Source organism: Stigmatopora nigra, chromosome 19, assembly GCF_051989575.1.
Source record: "Stigmatopora nigra isolate UIUO_SnigA chromosome 19, RoL_Snig_1.1, whole genome shotgun sequence".
Classification (NCBI taxonomy): domain Eukaryota; kingdom Metazoa; phylum Chordata; class Actinopteri; order Syngnathiformes; family Syngnathidae; genus Stigmatopora; species Stigmatopora nigra.
Window position 1 is genome coordinate 4,473,201 of NC_135526.1, and position 25,493 is coordinate 4,498,693.

General features: G+C 39.3%; 1 protein-coding gene across 1 annotated transcript in view; it reads left to right on the forward strand.

The window, feature by feature from the left end:
- The window catches only part of LOC144212219 (pro-neuregulin-2, membrane-bound isoform-like), a 56,311-nt gene that overhangs the window by 3,398 nt on the left and 27,420 nt on the right, over window positions 1–25,493 (forward strand). Inside the window, 2 exon segments of the mRNA XM_077739910.1 lie at window positions 20,732–20,897; window positions 22,095–22,213. Of these exon segments, the coding sequence (XP_077596036.1) occupies window positions 20,732–20,897; window positions 22,095–22,213 (285 nt within the window).

The window sequence follows — 25,493 nt, forward strand, 5'->3', positions numbered from 1 at the left end:
GCCCGCAAGGTTATCTGGCGGCAGTATGAATCAACATGCGCCTACAGATTGCCCATTATCCTCTAAATATTACACTGAAGGGCAATTTAGTCAATGGTGCTTGATGGTGACAAAGGTGCTCATTTAGAGGAATTCACCTCAGAGATTGTGCCCCAGGACAGGATGTTTGGCCCGATAAGAATGATTGAAATGTTGATGACTGCCAGAGCTGCAATGCCTCTTGTCCAAGCCCGAGATTGAGGCTAATGGGAGTGACCAGCTGGGAGCACAGATCGCTCTCCATTTAGGTGGATACTCTTTCTCTGTGTCCTTTTGTTTATGTTCATCCATGTAAAATCTTTGTCCTCTTAATCTTTGCTTCTCTGCTCTTCCAAGATAACTTGATGAATGGAAAACCAGAACTGGGCCATTGCAAATAGCTTCTTCCCCCTCATTTTTCTTGAAGACCCATTTCAAGAGGGTTTATATATATATAAAAAAAAGCTACTATTTTTATATGGTGAACATCTCTCAGTGTCAAAAGACAAGCTTTGTCTGGTTGAATTCTCGACTATGGCTCTCGAAAACTATTCCCTAGACTTCACTAGACAACTATTCCCACTCACAATCACTCCAACACTGAGTAAGAATCGAACCCACACACCCTAAACTGACATCAGGCGGAGAGAACCATTTGGTGGCTAATCCTTCTTTAATGACGTGGTGAATCAAACATACCACGTGCCAAAAGACGCTATTTTTTGCTTAAATTGTCAAAGTATTTGCTTGTTTTAATCCCTCCATGTCAAAACTGTAAGTGGCAGATCCTTATAAATAAATGCAAATTAGTTATATCAATTATTCAGGGTTAAGGTTAGCGTTTATTTGAAATGTGTAAAGAGCATTTTATTTGTCATGGTTCATTGTAGAAATTGCTAATTGCCTGTAGACATGCTTCGGGTCAAAACAGCAGTAATACTCAAGAAGAAGGTCAGGTCAGGTAAGTATTTGTTTCTTATCTGCTAATTGTCAACATGACAAATTTAGGGGAATAGTTTCTTTTTGTCACGCTGGGAACAGCTACTCTCATCTGTCTGAACTAGTTTAGGTTAAAAGTCATGTGGGGAGATATTTGTTGCTAAGTCCCTACTTGTTCCAACTTTGAAATAACACACTGGTCACAAAATGAAGTCCCATCATATACTCTTGAGTTTCAATCTATACATCTTACTGCTTGTCAGGCGGAAAAAAAAATAGAGCCTCATATTGGCAGTGCATATTTTTTTGAGCTAAGTAAAAGTTTTCATATTGATGCATAGATTTTTGGAAAATTTTAAGCACACAATTAAAATGGGTGACAGAAAAATACGTGTTTTAGGGGAAACAATGCAAGAAGAGTGTTTAGTTTGATTTGTCTTTGAGTACTAAAAGATTTGAACAAGTTATCAGCCTGTAATATGGCTCTTAGTCACCAAAATATGCATGGACTTTTGTTTCTACATGAGGAATTTTGCAGGTTTTGGGTTGATATTTTTCTACTCGTTTGACTGCCGGTTAACACGAACTTTGATTTCACACACAGCAAAAATCAACACTTGGGGTGATTCTACATTTCCATGCTATAATACCGACATAATGTCTCGGCTAGTGGGAAATAACAGGCTACTTGAGGTTCATCTGGAGAACAAGTTTGAAATGCCAAGCACTTTAAAAGCTGCAATTTAATATTAAATTCATCTCAGGGAGTGTGACACATAACGATAAAAGATTTTAGTGGGGTCTTAAAGAATTGACCACATTTGTTATATAGTGAAAATGAGCAGTCTTGTGTGACTTTTATGTTATATTTTGAGAAAGTTGAACATTGTCATAGTGTTAACTCATTTATGATTAAAAATATACAAATTAAGGATTTTTATTGAATGCAGTACACAGCTGAAAGAAAAGTATTGCAATACTGTGAACGCAAATTAGAAATACATTTAGTAGTGCATAAGGCTTGGATTTATAATCTTTTCCTAATCTCTATATTAAATTAATAGAAAGGATTACACTGCTTTCGGAACATTAAAACTCTACTACGCTGTTTCTCTGTGCATTTTCACATTAATAGAAGTAATTTGTTAATATTTGATCTTAAAGCATATTCTTAGTTTGTCGGAATGCAATTCTTCACTAATACAAACTGCAACCAAAGAAATAAATTCAATCAGTTCCTCTCTACCATGTTGCATTTCCAATTAGTGTATAATCATTTATCTTTCAAATTGCAAATATTTTGGTTTCTGCCAATACAGTTTCTAACCTGTTTTCAATTTCTTTTTTTAGCAATGAGGCAGATTCTTGAATCTAATGAATACTGTAGTCTTCACCACCATGAGGCAGTATATGATCAGGATCAGGTCCCACTAAAAAGTTAGAAAGGATGGGCCTATTAAAAACGTCAGCAGTTGTTTGACTTGCAAAGTTCCATTAAAGAGGCCATAGTTGTTTCACAAACCAACAGTTATATGCAGCACAACAATCATGAAATTCACCGCCATTTGGATGCTTCTTTGTGATCATCAAAGAACGCCATTGATCCATTTTTAGGTGATCTTGCTGTTAGCATTGCAGTCAACTTAAAAAAAAAAAAGATCTGCTCCTGTGAATCAACAAAGTGTAATGGTGTCCCTCAGGGAAGAACAACCCCGGATACTTTTGGGCCATGGCCAAAACGATTCAAGTCATTAAGTTTGAGCTTTAGATATAAATTTCAGTAGCTTACCTCTCACTTCAGGATTTCTCCAGAATGCAAAAATCGTCATAACATTAAATTAAATTAAGGCGCTATTAATTGGCCTTGGATTTAAAAATAGCAACATTGATTAACAAATTTCAAAATGACAAAATTGAAGGGTCATTAACTTACTAAATGACAAATCTGTGTTGTTGTAGTGTAGATATTCAAGTAAAAGATGGGCAGTTTACACCTGTGATTGGATCTTAAGTTCTTTTCATATATTGCAAGGTGAACTGTGGTTAAAAATATTTGTAATTTTAAAGAAATGACTGCAAATCCAAAGCATCCATGTATGCCGAAGGACCTTTTACATTTCTCCATCTAAACAAATTGAGACCTCCTCCTTTGCGAAGGCAGTTATGTTTACCCGCCTTTTGAATCTTTCAGTAATTTGCAGCTATCTTGGGCTGCAATATTCTTCCTTCACAGACTGCAGCTAGTGCATGTAATTAAATATTGAAAGCATAGTTTTCTTTGTGTGCACAGTTCAAGTGGTGCTTGATCAAATTAACCCATTCATATTTCAACAAACAGGAGAAAAATGACGGTCAGGATAAAAATGGCTGTGAGGGAAAAAAGTGGCTTGAAAGTATTATTAACAATGACAATGACAAATGTGCAAATAATGCAGAGGAAGCTTGTGTGTTTAAAGTGTCGCCGTAGTTTGTGTGGTGAGGAAATATAATACTGTAAAAGTGAATGTTGTATTATCATTGTCCATTCTCCATTACCCTTGCCGTCTATCTTTATGATGGTGCCTATGTTAGCTGACTTTGTCAAGTTTGCATCCTGAACTGGTTCCTAGCCAATATCAAGGTACATTGGCGGAACAAATCAAAACCGGGCTGAAGGCCAGGAATATGAATATCAACTTCATGTTTTTTTTGACAAGGGAATAGCATTATATGCTTTGTCAACTAAATTAGGGCTAAAGGTTTTTTTTTAACAATATATGCTAATAATTTATTCAATGTTGTTTTAGCAACATTTTTAGATTTTAACAAATATTGTCTAACATCTCGGTCGTTGTCTCATAGGAAACACTTGATATTAAAGTGCAGGAACCAATGATGCATCAACTAATTTACGTAGAAGGTGTTGCTCCAGGCTATTTACGTCACTGTCATTAACTCGTTTCATCCGGGGCAAGTTGAAGTTTTGAGATGCTCATAATTTTATTGTGGACTCTGTGCCTGTTATTAAACTGCTTTCATTGTAGGTCAAGTGCTGGTTGTAGAAAATGTAATACTGGCTGAAATTGCTAAGTTACAATCACTTGCATGACATCTTAAAATGACTGGAATGGTTTCAGATAGAAGTTATTTGTGAATGACATCATTGCAGATATGTCATGATGATTGCCAGTTAATGAGTGTCATTCTTTTTTTTTATCCATCATTTCTGGCAAGCATATTTGTTTTTTCCGATGTTTGAGGAAGTCGGCCATTTTTCGTCAACCTGGCAAAATATCAGAGATAAACCGGAGTTTTGTTAAACAGAAATGTAACATGAGCGTCACTTGTAAAAGTCTGGCGAGATGATAGTGTACACGATAGGAACTTTGGAACAAAAGGACCATGGGAAGGGCAACTGTGTTTGTGTGCACCGTGACGAAGTGTTGAAAAGAGGGGCTGCCGGCACTCCCGCTGTGGGCGCCTCCCGGTGTGTTTAAGAGACGTGTCCGGCCATGTTCGTCCCACGCGCTCACACAGTACATATTCCGAGTGGTTTGTTTCCTCAGGTATGTTGTAGGTGTGGATGTGTGGATGTCTTAACATGAAAAGACTTTCAACAGAATGGAATGACTTGTTAGCGGTCTTACCAAGAGGCAGCCATGTTTCCTCTTCTTGTCTCCTGCTCACTGACTTTTCCAGAAGAGCGGAGATGACACATGTGTTCATAAGCACATTGGAACCTTGCCCAACATTGTGGTCGGTCCATGACCGAGCGAATGCAATCACGCTGACTCATCGACAAAGCAATGTGAATGACACGTTCCCTTCAATATTCATGAGTATTTTTTTGCTGAACTAAACGTACACCTGCTGTGCTTGTGTCAAACAAGTTGACTGTTACTTTGTCTCTTGTGCCCTTCCACCAGTCCTCATTATTGTCTCGCTCTAATCTGGAGGGGACAGCACAGGCTGTAGGAGTGTATTTATCTTCCTGCTCAAATAGGACCTCCTTCCGTTTGCTCCCTGCTCGGCTTGTTGTTGAAAGATAGTGAGCGGTGAAGACCGAGTTCCACCATGGATGTGTATGCGCTCAGCTGATCCGAGATGGCTCGGACGCAAGCACTCAATTGCGGGGGGAGGAATATTCTTTGATATTGATACCCCTTAACTTCCATGTGGGGTGTTCTAAATGAGAAGGAGGCATTCCTCATAGTGGTTTGTTGTACTTGTAAAAGCCAGTAATATCAGCATTATACAAAGTCCCTCAAGTGTAAGCTTCGTAGCCCCATTTCCGTCCCTCGACCCCCCCACCCCCCACCCCCCTGCCTACACTGCACATCACATCACATCTGTTGAGATGTGTACTTTAGCTTCACATTGTCTAGGCATGTTTCTTTTCATTTACCCTTGAGGTCCCCCACGACATTAGGCTCACAAGCAGGCAGTTATCATACTTGGAGTGGCGATGGGCCAGGGATGCACTGTAAGCAAGCCAGTAGTACGAGCAATGTATGTTCTCCTCACCCCCTGTCAATCGTCAACACCTTTCACATAAAACTGTCAGAGAGTCGATTATTAACCTTTTTTTTTTGTCGATGACTTCACGGTTGGGTGTATATTAGATGCCGGCATATTTGTGTGTAAACGCTTGCAAAACAACCCATTGATTGAAAACAAACCAACAAAACATTATGGCTGTTTCCAACTTTCTCTTAAACAAACCCTGGCAGTGAGTTTTTGTTTATAGATGGAAGTTTTGCCCCCTTGCAGCCTCACTTGCTCAACTCATTCCATTAAAAATCTAATAGTGCGTCGTACGATTTGTGTCATAGTTTGACAAATTCAGTTCGCTTTGAGAATGTTTTTTCCCCCTTTACTGTGTCGAATACTTTTCTTTGTTGACATTTGGTTTTGCAAGGGTGTGATGTCACATTGTTTATTTACATAGCTAATACAGTTATCTTACCCACACATCCCACAATGGAAACGCAAGACAGATTACAACAGAGTTTCCGAATTGCTCGGTGTTAAGATGAGCTGTACAGCTTAATGGAACCTTGTGTTGTTGACTCAATGACAGTTTTAGCTTCCTTTTTGTCTCGTCTAGCTCACCAAATTGCAGCCTCAAGGCCAATGTGGTGCAGTCATCATGGGCCGCTGTCCGACCCACTTATCAATCTAAGTCCAATGGAGACCGCCTTGATCCGGACCCGTGTCGTGTAAAAGCATGATCTAAGCGTACACACATGCATAGTGAGTGGCCTGTTTTCCAGGAAAAGCCTTCCACGATGAAAAACAAACAAGGAGATAAGGGAGGCACGTGATAAGCTCACGCTGGACCAACAAGAAGGCAAAAACAGAAATGCAAATGATTCAGAGTGAGTGGCTGCTTTCTCTCTGTGGAACCTCCTCTCGGTGTCCTTACTGTGACATGTTTGTGCTGCTCTACTAAAAGCACATTCTGGAGATAAAGGACAAGTGCAGGGTGCAAAAGGAATTTGATTCGATGTGAAGAATGCAAAGCAAAAAGCGGACACGTATGTTTTTGAACGGGGCGACTGCTCGCTGATAAGACCATCACATTCATTTGCAATTTTGCAGTTTGAAGCCAATCCTGCATGACTAGCAGTTGGAAATTTAAGAATTGCTTCCTTCAATGGACTTGAATTCATTCATTCATTTTGCTTCTGAGAATAAGACAAAAAATATATTTTTTTGTGAAAATAATAACTGTACATGCTTTAGTTTTGGTAGCAGCCTGCCTTAAGTAGTACTTAAATATTCTTAACAGTCTATTACAAGTGCGAGTTGAGAGAATTTATTTAAAAAAAACTATAGAATTAATCTTTTAACTATTAGAAGAAGAGAACATACGAGTAATAGCTGTGAACTAGCTAAATGTATCCAAATTTTCTACATTTAAAAATAAAATTGTGGCAATAAAACTAAATGAAGTGAATACCATGTCCAATGTAGTCTGCCTTTTGCTCCCTGTCAGCTTGGCTCCAGCACCCTGCGACACAAACAATGACAAGTGGTGTTGAAAATAGATGGATGGACAGCATGTATATTATTTCCTATTAATGCTTTGTTTTATTTTGGACACTACGCCTTTTCTATTTTCCATATTCTATTTCATTCTAACCTATGTTAACAAACATACACTAGTGGCATTTAGGACAAATTGGCTCCTTTGTATTTACAACAGCAGTGTGGGTGTGTTTGGGATCATGATGGGAAAAACACTGGTGTGATGCCGTGATACAGATGTCACATCCCTAAAAAAAAGGTCTCCCTTTTTATCCTTGCTTCATTTGAGCTGCACTCTGAGTGGAAAACAGGCCCACGTCCAACATATCAATGGTCCATGTGCTTCTTCTATTTACATGTGGATGCACCTGTGTGTTTGTACGCCCGCGCGGTGTGCGTGTCCGAGGGCGTATGTTTGCGTTTGAGTATGACAGTGTATACTTTTTACGGCCGGGGGGATACTTAGATTGAGTGTGTGTTGTTTTCTGTGATGAGAGTACGCATGTGTTTGCGTGAAGACCTGCTTCTATGTGGGTGTGTGTTTGATAAACTGTGAGAGAGTACGTGGGGAGACTGTTTGTCTCTTCAGTCGGGAGAGAAAGAGCAGAATGAGGAGGTGGACGGGATCTGCTCCCAACCTCTATCTTTAAGTCAATCTGCTCACAGTCACACAAACCTCTTTATCGCTCCCTTAGACAGAAGGGAGGGAAATAAGCAAGAGTGAGAAAAGAGACATTGTGCCAAAATGTAAATGTCATAAGCAGGGGTGTCCAAACTATTCCACAAAGGCCCACAGTGGGTGCAGGTTTTTATTTCAACTCATAAAGAGGATACATTTTCACCAATCTGGTGTGCTACAAGTGCAATTAGTGGACTGTAGTCAGGTGCTTCTTGTTTTCTGCAGAACATACAAACATAAGGAATATCAACCTGGCCTAATTCGCAAAAAAAAAAAAAAACCTTCATATACAACTTTAATTGACATTGCGTATAATAAGGCAAATGACTGGAAAGAGTTGGGACTGTCACATCTAGCTGTCCGGGCTGTCTAGTAAGACGTAATTCCTTCCTGTATACTATTGGGCGATGAGTTGCTATGCTCTCCTCAGCCCAAATCAAAGCCATTGCGATATGAGTCAGCAATCGGGCACACGGGGCACAATTCATCTGGTGAGTATGAGGGTAATGGTGGATGGCAGGCAGGGAATTTGGCTAAAGATCTCCGTTGTCATTTTCTCAGTGGCCTGGCAAGTGAAGCATGCTCGGCACTGATGTGAATCCGCTTCCCCCCTCTGTGAGATGCTGCTGCAGTTTTTCCCTGCAGGCTTGCCTTCTCTGTGCTGTGTCCACCATTTTTCCCCCTACACTTGCCTCCTGTTATGTCCCAGCACATTTTTCTTCTCACTTTCTTACTCTTGATCTTGTCTCACGCTTAGCGCCCTCATCTCCCTCATCCTCACCCCGCCCTGCCCCCAGCCGCATCTCACGTGCTCCCGTTGCTACCCTTAAGACTGTGGTTGCCATGGTGACAGCAATGTGCTGCGCAAACGTCAAAGAGCCCGAGCACACACACACACACAGGATGACTTCCTTGTTTTTTAACACTTATATTCCTCCTTGCTCCTTTTCCTTTTTACATGCATGGTTTGCATTCACCCACCCATCCAAGGAAAAAAAAGAGGCTGACATCTTTCCTGGGCCATTTCTCAGTTTGTTTTATTTTCTCTTTGACCGTGTCCCTGATCTCAGCTGTTGCCCAGCAAAGTTCGCTCAGATTTGGAATCCCAACTGACCTTGGCACCATTGCCCCCCCCCGGGACATATCTTGAATGCGCCTCATCTTTTTGCCATTCATGCCGAGGATAGATTTAGAGTAACATGTCGAAGGCAACAAAATTGGCAGCATACAGTATATTCTGAAAGATTTATGTTTTTTTTTCCTTTTTTTTTCTTTTATGCACCTCCTTGGGCTACACTTCCCAACGTTAGCGCAGCTGGTGAAATCGTGAAGTCAGACAAACTACAAGTGCATATTCTTGAATTTGTTTGGGCATAGAGGAGGGTTCATTTGAACAAAGTACATTTTTAATTTGTTTACTGCCATTGATAGGAATGTTGTTTTGCCAATCCTGTATGTTGTTAGACGAATATTAATGCTAAAACATACTAAACATGCACCCCCCATTCACCTTTCACCCTAAATCACCTCTAGCCCTAATATGACACCAAACAGGATAAGCAGTATAAAAAAATACTCGCTTTGTTTGTGCAGCTGAAAATATTTTTCACCTTTTTGTTGTAGAAAAAGTCAATACACTTTATTCAAAAGTAAAAGGTAACCTCTACTTTGCATCCATCCTTGTTTACATCAGTTTCCTTGAGTTTAGCTGTCAAGAGGTAAGATAATGAGACACAATGTGCGTTAAAAGCTGGTGCTACATGCTGCTCTCCTGATAAGAAAATACACTTTGTTGGCAAGAAGCTGACAGACATAAGCAACATAGGCTAATGGCTGTTTACAGTCATTACGCCTGCAAAGATAAACTCCTATGTGAAAGGGCAGGGGTGTTGTTGCGCAGAATTGTCGTGATGATGTGCAGGTATGCCATTGCTCTTCTCCATCACACTGGAGAGCTGCTTTTCCTTTTCTGGGAGGGATTAGGAGGCAAGCGGCGATGGGGCCTGGGAATCGTTTATGAGCTAGGACGTGCGTAGAAAGGATCCACGTCAGAACATTCAGAATTCACTCTTCTTATCGTGCCCCTCCAATTCCACAACTCGACCTACGTCTGTTGACGAACGGCAGATGCTCAAGCACAGATGAGAAAAAGAAGTACTTTTTAACTTGTTCAGTATAAATCTAAGTACAATATGACCAACTATACTGGGTGGTTTTCTGACTAGTGACAGTATAACAAGTGTTGTGCTCTCAAAAATAACCACAAACTATTATCTGACCTTTCAATGTTGATTGATTGTTTGGTATGATATTTTTCCCAGTTTTTTCGGCCCTGCCAAGTGGCGTGTAGTAAATGTCACTCACAACTTTGTTGATATTCTTAAATGTACGGAATACTAGTTTGTTTCTAAATGAGCACATGGTTTACTAAGAGTTTGGCAAAAAACCTTGTTTTTTTTTTTTTTAAATACACACCCAGTCAGAAGTTGATAGCTTTTAGACTAGGTAATGGTTGCTGACGAATTTCACAAAGTGTTTTGAGGATGAGCCTAAGGGTGATCATCAGGTTTTTTAACATAGACAAGTGACTGTATTTCTATAATCTTACTATTCTCATTTCCTCTGTATTGACGTCACTCACGCTCACAGTTCTGACACATACATAAACCGCATGCCCACCCACGTGAACACAAGCCCAGCAAACGTCTCGTCCTGTATAACGTAGGAGGAATTGAGTGTTGATATTAGGGGGAGATCTCTCCTTGCTGCAGCCCCCCCTGTCAGGACTTGGTTACCTCTGCTGACAGATTAGATCATCAGCAACAGCCACGAGGAGGAGAATGTTGGGCGGGAAGAGCAATTAGGCCCAGGGAAGCACCACGTCGAACCAGACTGGCATGTCAAAACTTGACCACACTTTGACCCTTTTACACTTCTTTTGCCTCACCGATGAGGCCAAAGTTGTCAAGCACGTTGAGCTGTTAAAACACGACCACTTCGCCGCCCCTAAAGGCCACACTGTAGAATTCTCCTCTCAGACAAAACCAGGGAGAGCCTGGCAGATGACTCATCTGCTTGTTTTTATTTTGAGTTTCAATAACCAGGTTTCATTGAGAGTCATGTGATTTTTGTCTTTCATTCAGAAACACCCTTAAATAGGCGAATAGGCATAAATCATGTGTCAAAGTGGCGGCCCGGGGGCCAAATCTGGCTCGTCGAATCATTTTTTTGTGGCCGGGAAAGTAACTCATGAGTGCTGCATTCATTTATTGTCTCACCTTCTTTATCCTCAAGGGTCGTGGGGGGTGCTGGTGCCTATCCCAAATGACTTCTGCATGAGGTGGGAGACACCCTGAATGGGTAGCCAGCCAATCGCAGAGCACAAGGAGACAGACAACCAATCATGCTCAAACTCATACCTATGAGGCATTTTAGAGTCTCCAAACAGCATACCTTGCATGTTTTTGGAATGTGGGAGGAAACTGGAGTACCCGGAGAAAACCCATGCAAGCCAGACCCTTTCCTCGCATCCAAATGAGTCGGTGTTCATTGGTTCCTTAAGATATTTTTACACAAGCACGATTTGTGATGCATTTCTTTCATATTCTTGAAAGGTAACTAAGTAAGGCATGTCAATACTCAATAGAGAACAGAACTCAGCCAAGGTTTTACAAAAGTGATTTATGTTTGTGCGTGCATATGTTGGCTAGATTGTTCCTGCTTTTGCAAAGGAATGTAGTATATTCTACTTTTAGTGGAGGGGAGGAGGGCTTTGGTGATTAAATGGTAAAACCATCAAATTGATTTCAAAAGAAAGTATAAAAATTCATTTTCTAGTTTTGTGTGTTGTTCTTCTCCATCACGCATGACTCTTCCTCAAATTTACATGCAAATCATACTTTTTTTGATGCTAGAGCCATAAAAAAATAACGCATTGCCTTCATTCTGGCTTTAGTTTGTATAAAAAGGCCTTGTTCTTCTCTCTGCAGTACTCTCTTGCTGACTTTGACCTCACACAGGTCCTCATTTCCCCAGTCCTAACATTTCCCTTTACGTTAGCCTATACATAACAAAATCCAAGGCTGGGAAAGCACTTTTGCAGAAGACTTCAGTCTAATATATTTGCCCTTTTTAAAGATACGATCTTGTTGAATGAATCTGGTTTCTTTCCTCCGCATGGGTATCGGTGTCACCAGCTGTAACGTGGACTGGGAGCGAGACGTGCATCCGAGAGCGTGCTGCGACTTGCCTGTAGCCGAGTGGGAGCGGGGGTGGAGTAGGGCCGGGTTGGGGGGGCGTGGATGTGTCTGTGTGCCTGAGGTTGGTTGGGGTGGGGGGTAGTTTCTGACAGACAAGAGGGGGAAGCCAAAGCTGATTTTTTGGGTGTAATTTTGCAAGAAGCTGTCTGTCGCTGATTGGGATCTGACTTTTGGCACCTCACAAGAACCCCCCCACTGTACCAAGCGCACCCTCACCTCCCCTCTGTCTCTCTCTCACGTATCTCTCGAATCTGAGCGCGTCAAATCGGATCCAGATGTGAAGTGGCTTGGGACTCTGACAACAAATTGGCAAGGGTAGACCCCCCCCTAAAACCCACCCCACTCTTGTCTTATCCGTTTTAAGTTATCTGGGTGGGGTCAACAGTGCAAAAAAAGGGGTCTTGGTCTAACTTTGGCACGGGTCATTACTAAGGAGAGAAGATGCTAGAGGAGGTACATTTTTGTATGGGACTCTTGGGACTTTTCTCTCGGGGGTGGGGGGTTCTGCTGGTACTTTTTTATGACTGTAGGGCCTGGAACAGTCACGGCTTATCTATAAGAGCTGATCGCCTTAAAGCGATGGGAAATGCCTTCTTTTCCTTCTTCCGTATTCTTTTTTTTTTTAAGCGTCTCCACCTTTTCTCTCCCTATTTTTTCCTCCCTCTTCCATTCTTCCTCACTCCCACTGTCTCTCTCTCTCTCTCTTTCCCTCCCTGCTGTGAGGAGGTGGTTCCTAGCTGCACTTGATTGGTGTGAGTCTATATAGGAGGAGAGACGCTCTAACTGGGCTCAGAGTTTGCGGGTGCCCTCTTGCCATTCATTCCCCCCCACTGGACTATCTGCTTTTTTCCAAGGGAACAAAAAAAACTCTTTTTTTTGAGGATCTTTTGACCAAGGGAATTTACTTTATTGTGCCAACATGACAGAGAATAAGAGGAAAGATAAGAAAGGCAGAAAGAGGGGCAGTAGGAAAGGACAAAAAGAGAAGGAGGGTGATCCCAATCAAGGTAAGATGAAATTCAAGGTGCAAAACAAATGAGTTTATTAGTATAGTATGAGCGAGAGAAAATGGAAAGGAAGTTTTTGTTGCTGAAATATCAAGCTCAGCTTGTCAAAGCTTGCCGTCAGGTTGTCACATGGATGTCTCTGCTAATGTGGACAGCGTGTAGAGACACATCTGGTTTGGCGGCAGGCTGGAATTGTTTGGAAGTCAAACAGCATGATTTGTGTACTCGACGTTTTTATACTTATTCTCATCTTTCCAGAAAAAGGAAATGACACAAAAGTACATTTGTCTTTTAAAAGTGGTTGACTGGGATTCAGCACTAGTTTCTCAGAGGGAAATTGTAGTGGTAATTCTGCCTTTTTGACATTTCCACTCTGGAAGTATTTTTGGATGGCAATATTGGACCATTGCTCGGTACACTTTTGGACATATGTATCAAAATATTTGGAGTGTTTTGGGGATATGGGTGATCAATCACTGTAGATGAGTGTATCTTCATGTAATGCTTTCAGGTCAGAGTACCACTAGAAAGGCTCCCCAGTTACAAGTGTTGCAAATGTGCTTGCTCACTGGTGGTTGCATGCATGCTGCGGCATGTCACTGTAGATTGACCTCAGGTCATAGGGAAGCCCATCCTCTCTTTCAGTGAAACTGTGAATATGACTTTGAAGCCTGTGACGTTTTACTTGCAGTCACAAAATACCTTTTATAACTAGTAATTCTACACTGATTGTGATCTGGAAATACCAAGGTTTTTCAGGATATTTTCAGGGGGCTTCTTCATTCATCAAACAGCCCCCCTCCCACAGCTGATTTAATCAAATGACATTCACGGTACGACTTAACATTTTCTTAGTTTGCGCGTTCAGTGCAATTCTTCTTAACGTTTAAAGTCGATGCACCCTTTTTTTTATCATGAATCTCTCAACAAACAAATATTGAAACAAAACAAAGAATATATTGGAATACTGTATTCTTTATGATCACTCATAAACTGACATTCATTTAATTGTGAGCCTGTATAAGTGAACACAAGCTTAATTGTGCCATATAATGGAAGCCCATTTAATTACTCTGCCAGGCACTATACGATGCTGCCATAGACAGGTGAATAGACATATGTGAAGTTAAATAATATTAGGCAAGGTAACTATAGTGGTATGTGCTAATTTTAATTTGCCAAGAACTTTTTTCCCTATTTTTTTATCAGAATAACTTCTGTATGGTCAGTATTCACTTTGCACTTGTTATTAAGGAAGGACTGTGAAATGCGTCATACAAGATGAAAAGATTGTGTGTCTCTTAGAGCTTCCTCAATAAGCTCTTTGCCACCTTGTAATTATTTATGAGTAAGCTTCACCCTGCCGAGAGCAATAAAACAATAGTAGCAATTTATATATATAAAAAAAAAACTCCCTCAGGCAAAGCTTTGTCGTACTTTCAAATATACCTACACTGTGTCATTTACTTCGTTTTATAGTCAATTTAGAAAATGAACTTTGACTAGTAGAGACCAGGTTTGTTTTTGAAATTTTTGCTCGCAAGTGATAGCAAAAAAAATAAAAAAATAAAACAGCTGAATGATGATTTGTTTTCCAAAATGAGTGAATCTGGGTCACCCGTTTATAGAGGCGCTGTCGTTTTGATGTGCAAAGCCAACGACTGTATTAGTTAGGATAAATGACACACAAAAAGCAGTGGAATTAACTAAGACTGAATATTTTTTTTCTCTCTCTTTCTTCTACTTTGACATTCCTCCTAACTAAAGGATGTGTTTTTAAACTTAAGTTGACAGCTCAAGTACACTAGCTACACTTAAAAGAAAAATAATTATGCTACTTGAGTCAGTTGATTTTATTTAACAAATACGTCCTCCATGGATTAATAAAAAATATGACAATATTATAGTTTTCTATTCACATACACACACAATACTTAAACATTTTTTCTGAATATACCAAAATATTTAGTTGAATTTAATTGTAGTAAACTATGATCAGATACATGATTTATTTTCCTGTTTTAAAATGACAACCGAAATTAGCCTTTTATTCAGATTTATCATTATTCTTATTATTTTATTAAACAAATGAGTCCTCCATGGATAAATAAGAAATATGACAATATAATTTTCTCTTCACATAAGCACACAATACTTAAACATTTTTTTCTGAATATACTAAAATATTTCGTTTAATATAATTGTAATAAGTTATTATCCTTTTATTCAGATTTATTACAATTATTTTTCTGCCTGGTGAACATAGTTGGCTGGGATATGCACCATCAAAATCCACCCTTGTGAGGATAAGTGTGTCAGAAAATGAATGAACGAGGTTGTCTAATATCAAAACTTTTTCTTATGCCATGACATCTTTAGAAATACTCTTTAGAGCATGTTGATTTCTGGCATTACGTTGCCGGCACTGTAACATGAAGATTTTCTTTCAAGCTGAAATGTGCTTGTGTGTACCGGTTGAAAGCTGACACTCTCCAGAGAATGCTTCCAAAGCTGCCAAAATGTTAAGGTTTTATCGAATAAGAAAAGTCACCTGAGGGGGCAAAAAACTGGGCAACTTGTTCTCATTCTTTTATTGACGTAAAAGCCACAGGCACTTTGACATCATATGACTGGATTGAATAAATATGCATTTACCAGTACTCTATAATCTTACTGACCTTCCATTATTTTTCAAAGCAAAACTTAGGTTGCTTTTTTTGTGGTTGTGTATACCAAGTACACGCATGTATGTCTAATGACTGGTTACTACGTGAAAACCCTCATTGTGTTTCAATCGTTCTCATCATCTTCAAATGCTTATATGTACTTTAAGAGCTTAGTTGTTAGTTGTCAAACTAAGTCGGAAATTAAATGTACCAGTATTCAAAGAAGCTGCAGACATTTCAAAGGAGTTTGGATGTTGCGTGTTTCGGTGTGTCTGTACAAAGTGAAGAGCTAATCAAAAAAACAACACTGCACATTCATTACTAAGTTGCAAATACAGCAGTAATCTGCCCATAAAACACCTTAATGCATGCTGAGTGGAGATTGTTTATTTTGTACGAGTGTAGCTTTCAAAAAGTGTGATCTTTGTTTTTTTTACAATACGTGTTGTTCTTGTAGAATTCATTCATATCTTTTTTGATCAGTTAGTAAATCCTTTTTTTTATATTGCTCATTTTATGTTTCCGTCTAGGAAAGATAAATGTCCCAATGATAAAACACTAAGTTGTTGTATATTGAATTTGTAAACGGATGGCTGTTGACCGGTTTCCAAAGGTAATCGCTCGGGTGAGGTCATTTTGGAATCATCCTCCAGCAGTTATAAATCTCAAGGCTTTTTTTTCCTTCCCCTATTAAAATTGGTCCCATAACTTTACAACACTACTCATTTTACTGGTACATAGCAGGATGGGTGCAGTCCCATTGCTGCTCTTTAATAATTGGTTGAAAATCAGGAGAATAATCGCTCTTATTCAGCATATTTTCAAGTGCTTTTTGTGGCACAACTGGTGCATTCAACTTAGCAATATTCCAAAATAGCTCACCCACTTCCTGAACACAAATCCATGAACTGAAACACAAAGCGGGCCTTTTTTTGTCTATCACATTCTTTGGAATAATTTTCCAGGATTCTACCAATTACAAATGGTATGAGTCTAAGAAATACATAATTTTAAATACCAAAAACAATAGTTTTGGCGAGTTTTACAGTTTATGTCAGCCAAAAAAAAGGGCTTTCACGCAGTGCAGCATGCTGACAACAAAGAATTGATCGTCTTTTTTATTTTTTATTTATGGTCACATAAAAAAAGTAGAAATTTCTCTGCCAGACCGCCAAAAGTCAGTGTCAATGTAGAGGAGCTATAGTGAATACACAGTTGCAATATTTCTGTTTAAATTCAGTAAAATGTACGATGGACTAAGTCGACTTTTTTACAAGATAGTACACCACAGTTACATAGTTTACTGTAAATTCACATAATCATCTTAAGTGGTAGAAAACTACACATAAGGGTGCTATGAAATGAAAACCATAACAAAAAAAGTAAAATAAATGCACTCATGTCATTTTACATGTAGGAAAACTAATTTTGCACTCAAATCCAACAGTTTTTTTGTGGTTGTTTTTTTTTGCCATCCCATAGTTATTGCAGTTAAATCAATACATTCTGTCTGATTGCTGATTCAGGTTGGATTTATGTCCAACAATTGTGTTTCTATCTTTTATAGTAACTTTCTGTAGTATTATAGAATTTTAGATATGATGATTTAGAGAAAGCACTGCAATGACGAATGGTCAGATGGAGAAAGAAACTATATACTGTTATTGTAAAAAGTCGCCTTATCGCAAAGCCTTTGAGTCATATCTGAACGATGCACCAGCTAATTATCTGCTGAAAGCAGCTTCCTTGCCTGAGATTAAGAAATGATCTTTTACAACAGATGTTGCGGTACACTGACTGGCCTTCAGAAGAAACAATTGGCCCAACGCAAAGGTCATTTCTTGAGTTGTCTCACTGGACAATTTGTTTCTGGGATCATGTAGTGAAGTGACATAACACTGGAATAATCTGGGATAATTTGTCAAGAAAGAAAGGGTGTGTGTGTGTGTGTTCCATAGAATCCTCCCTCGAAGTAGATGATAAATGTTGACTCAGTCATATGAGCAATAGTTAATTCATCCGACAACTTTGGGTGGGCGTACTGACTTTTCCAACTGTTCCCCCTGAACGTGAGCCGCCGAATTGCCACCCAGATCTGGGCTCTCTTCTTTTTTTTTTGCCTTTTTACTGTCCATGTTTGCAGCTGCCCCTTCACTTCAAAAGCAGACAATCATGCACTGAGTTTATCATAGCTGCCTGACATTTTTTTTTCCCATAGGTGTCGCGCAAAAACGAGACAAGCCTTTAGGAAATCACATCTCGAGCGCAAAAAAAAAAAAAAAAACACAAAAAACATGATTTTATTCGAGCGTGGTTGACTTGCGCTGCACCTCATGTGTGTCTTACCAAACATCTCTTGTATGATGGTTTCCTCATCAGGCGAGCCACAGAGGAGCATCCCTTGTAGATCATGCCGCGTGTGTGCGGCCAGAGCTTTCATGGATGTCATGTGGTGTAGATGAAAGCACCTTGAAGATAACGGCCAATATTAATCTCCGCGGAGAACTATTGAACATCTGCGTCGGGGAGGTAGAGCAAAGAGGACGGCACCCTTGTTCTTCATTACATTTGTGCACGGAGAAGTCCTTCTCGGACATCTGGCTTACCGATAAGTGTTTCTGTACCTGCTCTGGATGAGGAGAAAACTTTAATTTACTTGGCAATGACAGACCCATGTTGAAGCAGAGTTAACCATGTTTTAGTTTTTTAATTGAGAAAATTCATTGCTGCTAGTCTCTCTGTTGATGACATGTTGACATGCTTTCTTCAGGCACATTATTTGCATTGTGCAAAACCCATAGAGCGCCACATATTTTTTATGCACTCTATTCGGTGTGGATTGTTAGGATATTGGATAAAATTTTCTAATTAGAAAGATTTGGAGACTGGAATTGAATTGTGTTCTGGCTAAACTGCATTTAGAAGTTAAGGTTGTTTAATAGAACTGTATGATGAAGTTTCTGTCAAACATGGTGCATGTTTGAGTAGTTTTTTTCTACATAACATCTCATACAGGCTATTACAGCTGCGAAAATGCGCAAAAAATACATGGTTAATGGGAAACATCTGGACTTGTAAAGTTTTGCATGTGGTCCGGCTTGATAAACTCATAGCACCTGACACTTCAGTATGTTCAGGCCTTGCGTATGTACCATTTTAAGTGTTCATATTTAAATCATAACTACATTTTTGAAATGTTTTCTATTTACAATCATCCAGAAAACCTCATTTAGCCTTCCTTCCATTTACACTTCTCATCACTCACTCCCAAAACGTGACTCTGTGCTTTTAGGTACTCAAGTATTAATTGACGTGGTGTTGAGGTTGCTTGAAAATTTGTCTTCATGGATTTGTAATATGGCTGCAAACGTTTCTCCATGTGAGCATTAGTTATGGGTGGCCGAAATCCAGCTCGAGTATATGCATGACTGCAAACCTTGAGAGGCTCCCACATCAAGAAGTTCTTGGGCTCCAGAGACAGCAGTAACTTCAAATACTTGCTTGTAGCTCATCGGGGGCTTTTTTAACAGCTGTTGTCTTAATAAGAATCATTTGCCTGACCGAAAATGTCACAAAGAAATTCCTTGGATGTCTTTATTATAACTAGTCAATGTGTTCTTTAAATCACATTTTTTTAACCCTATATTTTCTTGAAACAACCATTTCTTTCATTGGAAAGCTTGAGAATTTGGATGGATCTCTTTCAATAGGATCATAAACAAAAAACGTTCTCGCATTATTTCAGCATCCCATATTCCAAAGTGCCATAAATAGCTTCCGCCTGTAAGATAAAAACATAAATAGATGCTATTTGTCTAAAAATAAGAATCGCCATCTATCTTGGGTGATCTATTTTGAATTTATTTAATTATTTTGGGAAAAAAGCAACCCTTTTGGAATATCTAGGAGTCGTTGTAATGAGGAGTTTTTACTTACAATTAGTATTCTATTATAGTATTTGTATTGGATATCCAAGTTATGAACTTTAAGGTTGTCATTTTAAATAAGTCCCAGGTTACTAAGGCAAAGATTAACTGAGTCAATTCCCTGTTTGGGATAAGCAAGTAATGTAGTATCTTAGTGTATACTAGTGATGTTCTGATTTGATACTCCGAATCGGATTTGCTTTCCAGATTGTCACCGCTCCTGTAGTATCGCATTTATTTTCTTCTATTTTATTATATTTAGTACCATCATACTTTTTAGCTGGTGTGAATTTAACCTCTGGGCAAAGTTGTTCGCTGAGCTGGAATACTTCTCTTAAGAATCTAATGAAAGTAACAGTGCATTGTATGAGTATGATATTAGGAAATAAAGGATTTTATGGGTAATCACAGCGACAGCTTAATGACAACTTCACCAGGTCATTGAAGTAGAAGACTTCTTATAGAAAGAGGACATGACTGGTGTTCAATGCAACACAATTGTATTTTTTTGTTTGTATTTAGTGCTATACTTGATGAAGTGATGAATAATTGAAATAGGAACGATTAGTCAGCGGATTATTCACATGATATTGTGAATAGAGAAGGATTTTTTTCAGGTAAAAGCAAAGTAGGGGCGCATATTGGCCATCATTGACTGTAGTTCACTCTCCCCACCCACCCTGAGTGAGTCCTCCCCGAAACATGTGTGCAGCTGTCAGCTGGCAAGTGCTTGCGTGGCTGTGTGTTCTCCATGTCATGCGCGAGTGTGTTTGTGTGTGTGTGTCAAAGATCATTTTTCATAACCCAACGAATGACATTTCTACAAATGACACAATAGTTGAGTCACAGGCACAAACATTCAAGAGCAACAACCTCGCATATGTATCAAGCGTTAATTGGAGTTGATTGAGGATGTTTAACATAATAATCTTTATCATTTATAATTCGAGGTAATTATAAAGCAAGATTCACGGATTGAAATTGCACCTGTTTTTCAGTCTGACGTCAACTTGATGATGCCTCTGGTGACAACATCTGCTGGTCACAAGAGAGATTTTTAGCTTCATCAGCTGAGGGACAGTTGGCTCAATTCTGCCTCCGTGTCCTCTTTTTCCCTCACTGAATACACAATGGAGTATCAAATCTGCAAACTAAATGTTTTTTTTTCCCTCAAAGAGTTCTCAATAAACCCTGTTTCTCTTCTGTTTTTCTTCTTTTTTTTGTCTAGCTTCGGCTCCAAAATTAAAACCAATGAAGAACCCATCAATAGTGGATGAGGGAAGCAAGCTTACCGTCAAGTGCGAGGCCACGGGGAAGCCTTCACCGACTTACCGATGGTTCAAAGATGGCAACGAGCTGAAGAAAAGCAAAAAAATTCGAATAAAGAACAGCCAGTGAGTATCAAATATTAAATAAATAAACACCCACACCCACAAAGTAATAGTCTTAACAACAAAGCTAATGTCAGATATGTGCAAAATCATGTTTTAAAATAAAATACAAATTTTCCTATAAAGAGGACATGGAAAGGCAATCTATTGTTATGTGTGTCTGGTTAAAATTAGCCAATGGTGGCTTCACTAAAGCGCCATTTCAGCCCTTGGTAACAAAGGATGTACTGTGCATTTGGACAGAACTGACATTTGATTGTTTTCACTAAATCATTTGACTATGTTAGTGTGTCGAAACAAGTGAAGTGAACCCCCAGTTTGCAATTTATGACTTCATATGAACCTTTCCTCAGGTATTTGATATAAATTTTGATTCTTTTTCAATGATTTACTCCAGTCAAAAAAATGCTTTACAAAGGAAAAACACAGTTAAGTGGGATTGATCTGAAAGACACATTTTTTGGGAGGAATTTATTCAACAAGAACCAAGAACAAAAAGAGAAATTTGATCTTGAATAAATCATAGTGAGTATAAGTCAAAAGGCCAGCCGAACTATGAAAATAAAAATAATACAGCATACTACTTGCAATGTTAAATGCTCTCTCTTTTATTTCAAACAAAAAATCTACCTCCCCATATATGTATTTATTTATTATCTTTTAAATCAAATTGCCTGTAAATTTAAGTTTAATGTTTTAAGATCATTTTAAACTGGTCCTTATATAGTACGCTTTTGGGTTGCAGTTCCACAATTTGGCAATTCTATAGCACTAAATAATTCATACCCACCCTTCCACAGTGTCTGGTTGGCTAATGAGCTTATAATTAAAAATGCTAGTTGGAAAGTGAGCATGTGAGTAATGTGCAAGAAAAAGACGACGATGCATTTTAGGGTCCCTCATGGACACTGTGTCTGTGTCTTAGCCAAATTCAAGGTAGAGTTATTAAAACTATCAGTAGACATTTTGATGGGTTAATGAAAACACCCTAAACTCTGTACAATATCACTTGCATTATTGTAGACACTTTGTTTTTACTCCCTAATCAGTACCCTATCAAAACATAGGCCTGTTGCCATGCGGCAGCTTGTCCTGTTGTCAACCTCACTGTCCCCCATGTTTCCATTGGATGTGTTTCCATGTTGCTTCCTCCTGGGCCCGATTCCCCTGACTCAGCTATGCAAGTCTTGTCTCCCACAGGAAAAACTCCAGACTCCAGATCAGCAGAGCGAAACTGGAGGATTCTGGGAATTACACTTGTGTGGTGGAGAACCTGCTGGGAAAGGACAACTCCACTGGCACTATAAACGTCCAAAGCAGTGAGTACAAGTCAAATCATTGGCATTGTTCTTTGCTGCTTCTGTCTGTGCTTTGGCCAACTAAATCAAAAGTGGGCATCCCCAACAGGCATGAAAATGTGATAATATGCATGAAGAACAACTGTCCACTTTGACTTTTTGGGGGGGTTTGCAGTTATTCCTTATGTTTTATAAGTAGTTTTTCCTTATGTTTTATAATGAGAAATGTGTACTGGCACCGTGAAACGAGAACAGAACAGAATCAAAAGCCATCTGAGAGCTGTAAAAAGTTGAACTTTTTTTTTTAGGAGGGAAATAGTGGTCATGCTAGTGCTTTCTTTTTGAAAAATGCTGCAGTCGCTGAAAAACCTTTGATAACTTCCATTTGCTCATGAAGTAGTTAGTTCATGTTGGTTCTGAGCTCTGCCATGAGTGAGTGTACGTATTGTACTAGACGCGTGTTTTCCTGTCGATTTCTGCTCCCATCAAATTGTGCTCCAAAGTGCTACTGAGCATGTGCATTGGCCCAAGGCTTATCACAGGTCAAATGGGCAATAGTATCTAGGAGAAATTGCACCATATTTGCTGAATTATTACATTTTTTTTCCAAATACTTTTATACTCTTTATAGTTCAACTGAATCAAGTGATTCAAATTCCTGTCCCATGCATTAAAATTTCACTTTAGGTGCACTTTAACCAATATTTCCACTGGACGCTGTTCATATTCTTAATAATAGTAAGAGTCTGTGTGGAAAACTCATACAAGTGCAGCTATTTTCTGAAAATAATGGTTTTATTAGGTCTATATATACTTGGTTTCGTTAAATACACAGATGCAAATTTTTCATCTTGCAGGAATTAATGTGGTTATTTATAGGTATTTAGACTGTAAATACTTAGTGAATTAAAAACAAAGAAAGAATATATTGTTGTAATTTCGCATTAGATTAGATAACTTTATTCATCCCGTATTTGGGAAATATTTTTTTACATACATTTGGAGATTTTAAACCATATTTTTATGAGCCTGGCTTCAAAATTTGTTCATGGATGTACATAATACCATCCAAATATATCAACTTAAGGAGGAAAAAATACTAATGTTGATGTGAATATGACTTGCGCTTGATGTTGTGGAAAGAATGTAAATTCCTGCCGGTATGACCGAGTTCACCTAGCTGTAAAAATGTCTCAGGATTTTGATGCTGTCCAGAAAAGACCATGACATTAAACAGTCCACATATTGCGTTTTGCTTTTTAAATGTTTTTTTTTCAAATGAGCACGGATGATGACATATCTGTACTACTACTGGCGAAACATTTGGATCATTTTGTACACTCATCCTAGATTGGGACGGGTGTTCTTCTCTTTGGCGGAGATATTCTCACTCTCATCACCAACTTTGGCAATGGGTTCATTTTTGTTGAAATCTAGCTTTGTCTTAAGAGGCCAAGCACGGTGAAAGAGGACACGCGTTGTCAAGCTGTCACTTATTGCCCTTGTATGCTCGTTGAGGCACAATGCTCACTCAACTTTCTCTCTTTACATCCCTCACAACGACCTGTTATTGTTTACAGTTAGGCAGCGCCAGTGGAGTAGCAAATCTTTGCAAATAATGAAAAGGCCCTTTGTGCGAAGAAAACCAACATGTTGGTTCAATTGGGAAAACCGATAAGAAGCCAAGCACATCCAGTTGAGATTCCCATCCAGATTATGTCAGCTTGTGTTGACACGGAAACGTTACGTACCCTTTTTCGTGCGTTTTTCAAGGATGAGGCCATCACATTTAATCGTAATCATCTAAAATACTGTAGGTAGAATACTGCAGTACATCCTGCAGATGTCCATTGCGGTTTGCCTAACAAATTTAAAACCTAACATTGAAATCTTATACTGCAAACATTGTATTACAAAGCAGGGGCAGTATGGAAGATGAATGAATAAATATCTATTCTTTATAATGCAGTGTTTTTTGTTGGACATATATTCCTCAGACTTGGAGTCACATCTTATCACACTCATTTATTCAGATCGCATAATGCCCTAATTTATCTGACATTTGGATGTGCTGTTTTTTCCCCTCTTTTATACATTTCCGAGGTATCGGATGGGGACTTGGTATCAACCGAGCCACAAAATCAGGTGACTTGGACCCGACTTGCATGCAAAATATATGCTATTGGGACATCCCTACTTGTTAGGCGGTGCAACATGATACGAATGCACAGAGGGCCTGTCAGCATTTCATTAAATCGCTCCAGGTTTCAAACAATAGCAACACTGTATGGCCCATCTTGTGCAGTGACCCTAAGGGTGTCTGCCTGTCTATGTGTGTACATGTTTGTTTGTGTGCCCCATTGTGTTACACCGGCACGTCTTGTTCCGTCACGCTTCAGGGAGGAAGGCAAGATGGGGCGAATCAGGGGTGGTATGTCCATAGGTGGGGTGGGACTAGGTATTCACCAAAACCATATCCACTGATAAAAGCTGTAAGCAACACACAGTCTTGATCAAAATCACTACTAGTCTTTCCCCTCCAAATCAATAGTGAACTTTTGTAAATGTTGCATTTAAGACCATCTGTCGGCGGGCAGCATTTTTGCTTGCACTGCCAAAGGACACAACTTGTTTCAGATCAAATATTCCTCCTAAGGTCGAAAGCGACACAGCTTGGGAGGGCTGCAGTGGGCCGCTGCATTATATTGCCGAAGCAGCATGTCGCTGCAGTATGATCAGTTGAAGCGAACGAGAGGGGAGGGGCGCAGCTGAAGATGGACAGAAACAGAGAGGGTGGGAGAGAAGAGAACGAAGGAAGTGTGGAGAGAGAGAGAGAGAGACGATGGGGTCAATATAAGGCAATGCATGACAGAAAGCAGACTGATACCAGAGAGAAAGGGAAGCAGATATGCAGTATTTAGAGGAAAGAGATGTAGCAAGCAGGAGGAAAATAAGAGCTTCATGTACTGCAGGGCATTCTTTTAAACTCTTTTGAGGAAGCAGCTTAGTTCAAACCTGCATAAGTTGTTAAGGAACCATGTGGCTTAGTTGTGGAGTATTCCTCTAAGTTCACCCCCCCCCCCCCCCCCCCATCAATCAGATCCACCAAAAAGTGATTTAAGGTCACACAACACACATTGAGGGTTAGCAGAGTTTCTTCTTCGTTTGAAAATACCTTTTGAAAATGTGTTTTTCAAAGCCATAAAGGATGCTATCAGTGATCTTAAATATAGGTCATTCAAAGTGAATATGCACAGCATCAAATTCTCTTGAAGTGCCAGACTCATCTGTGACTTTGCCC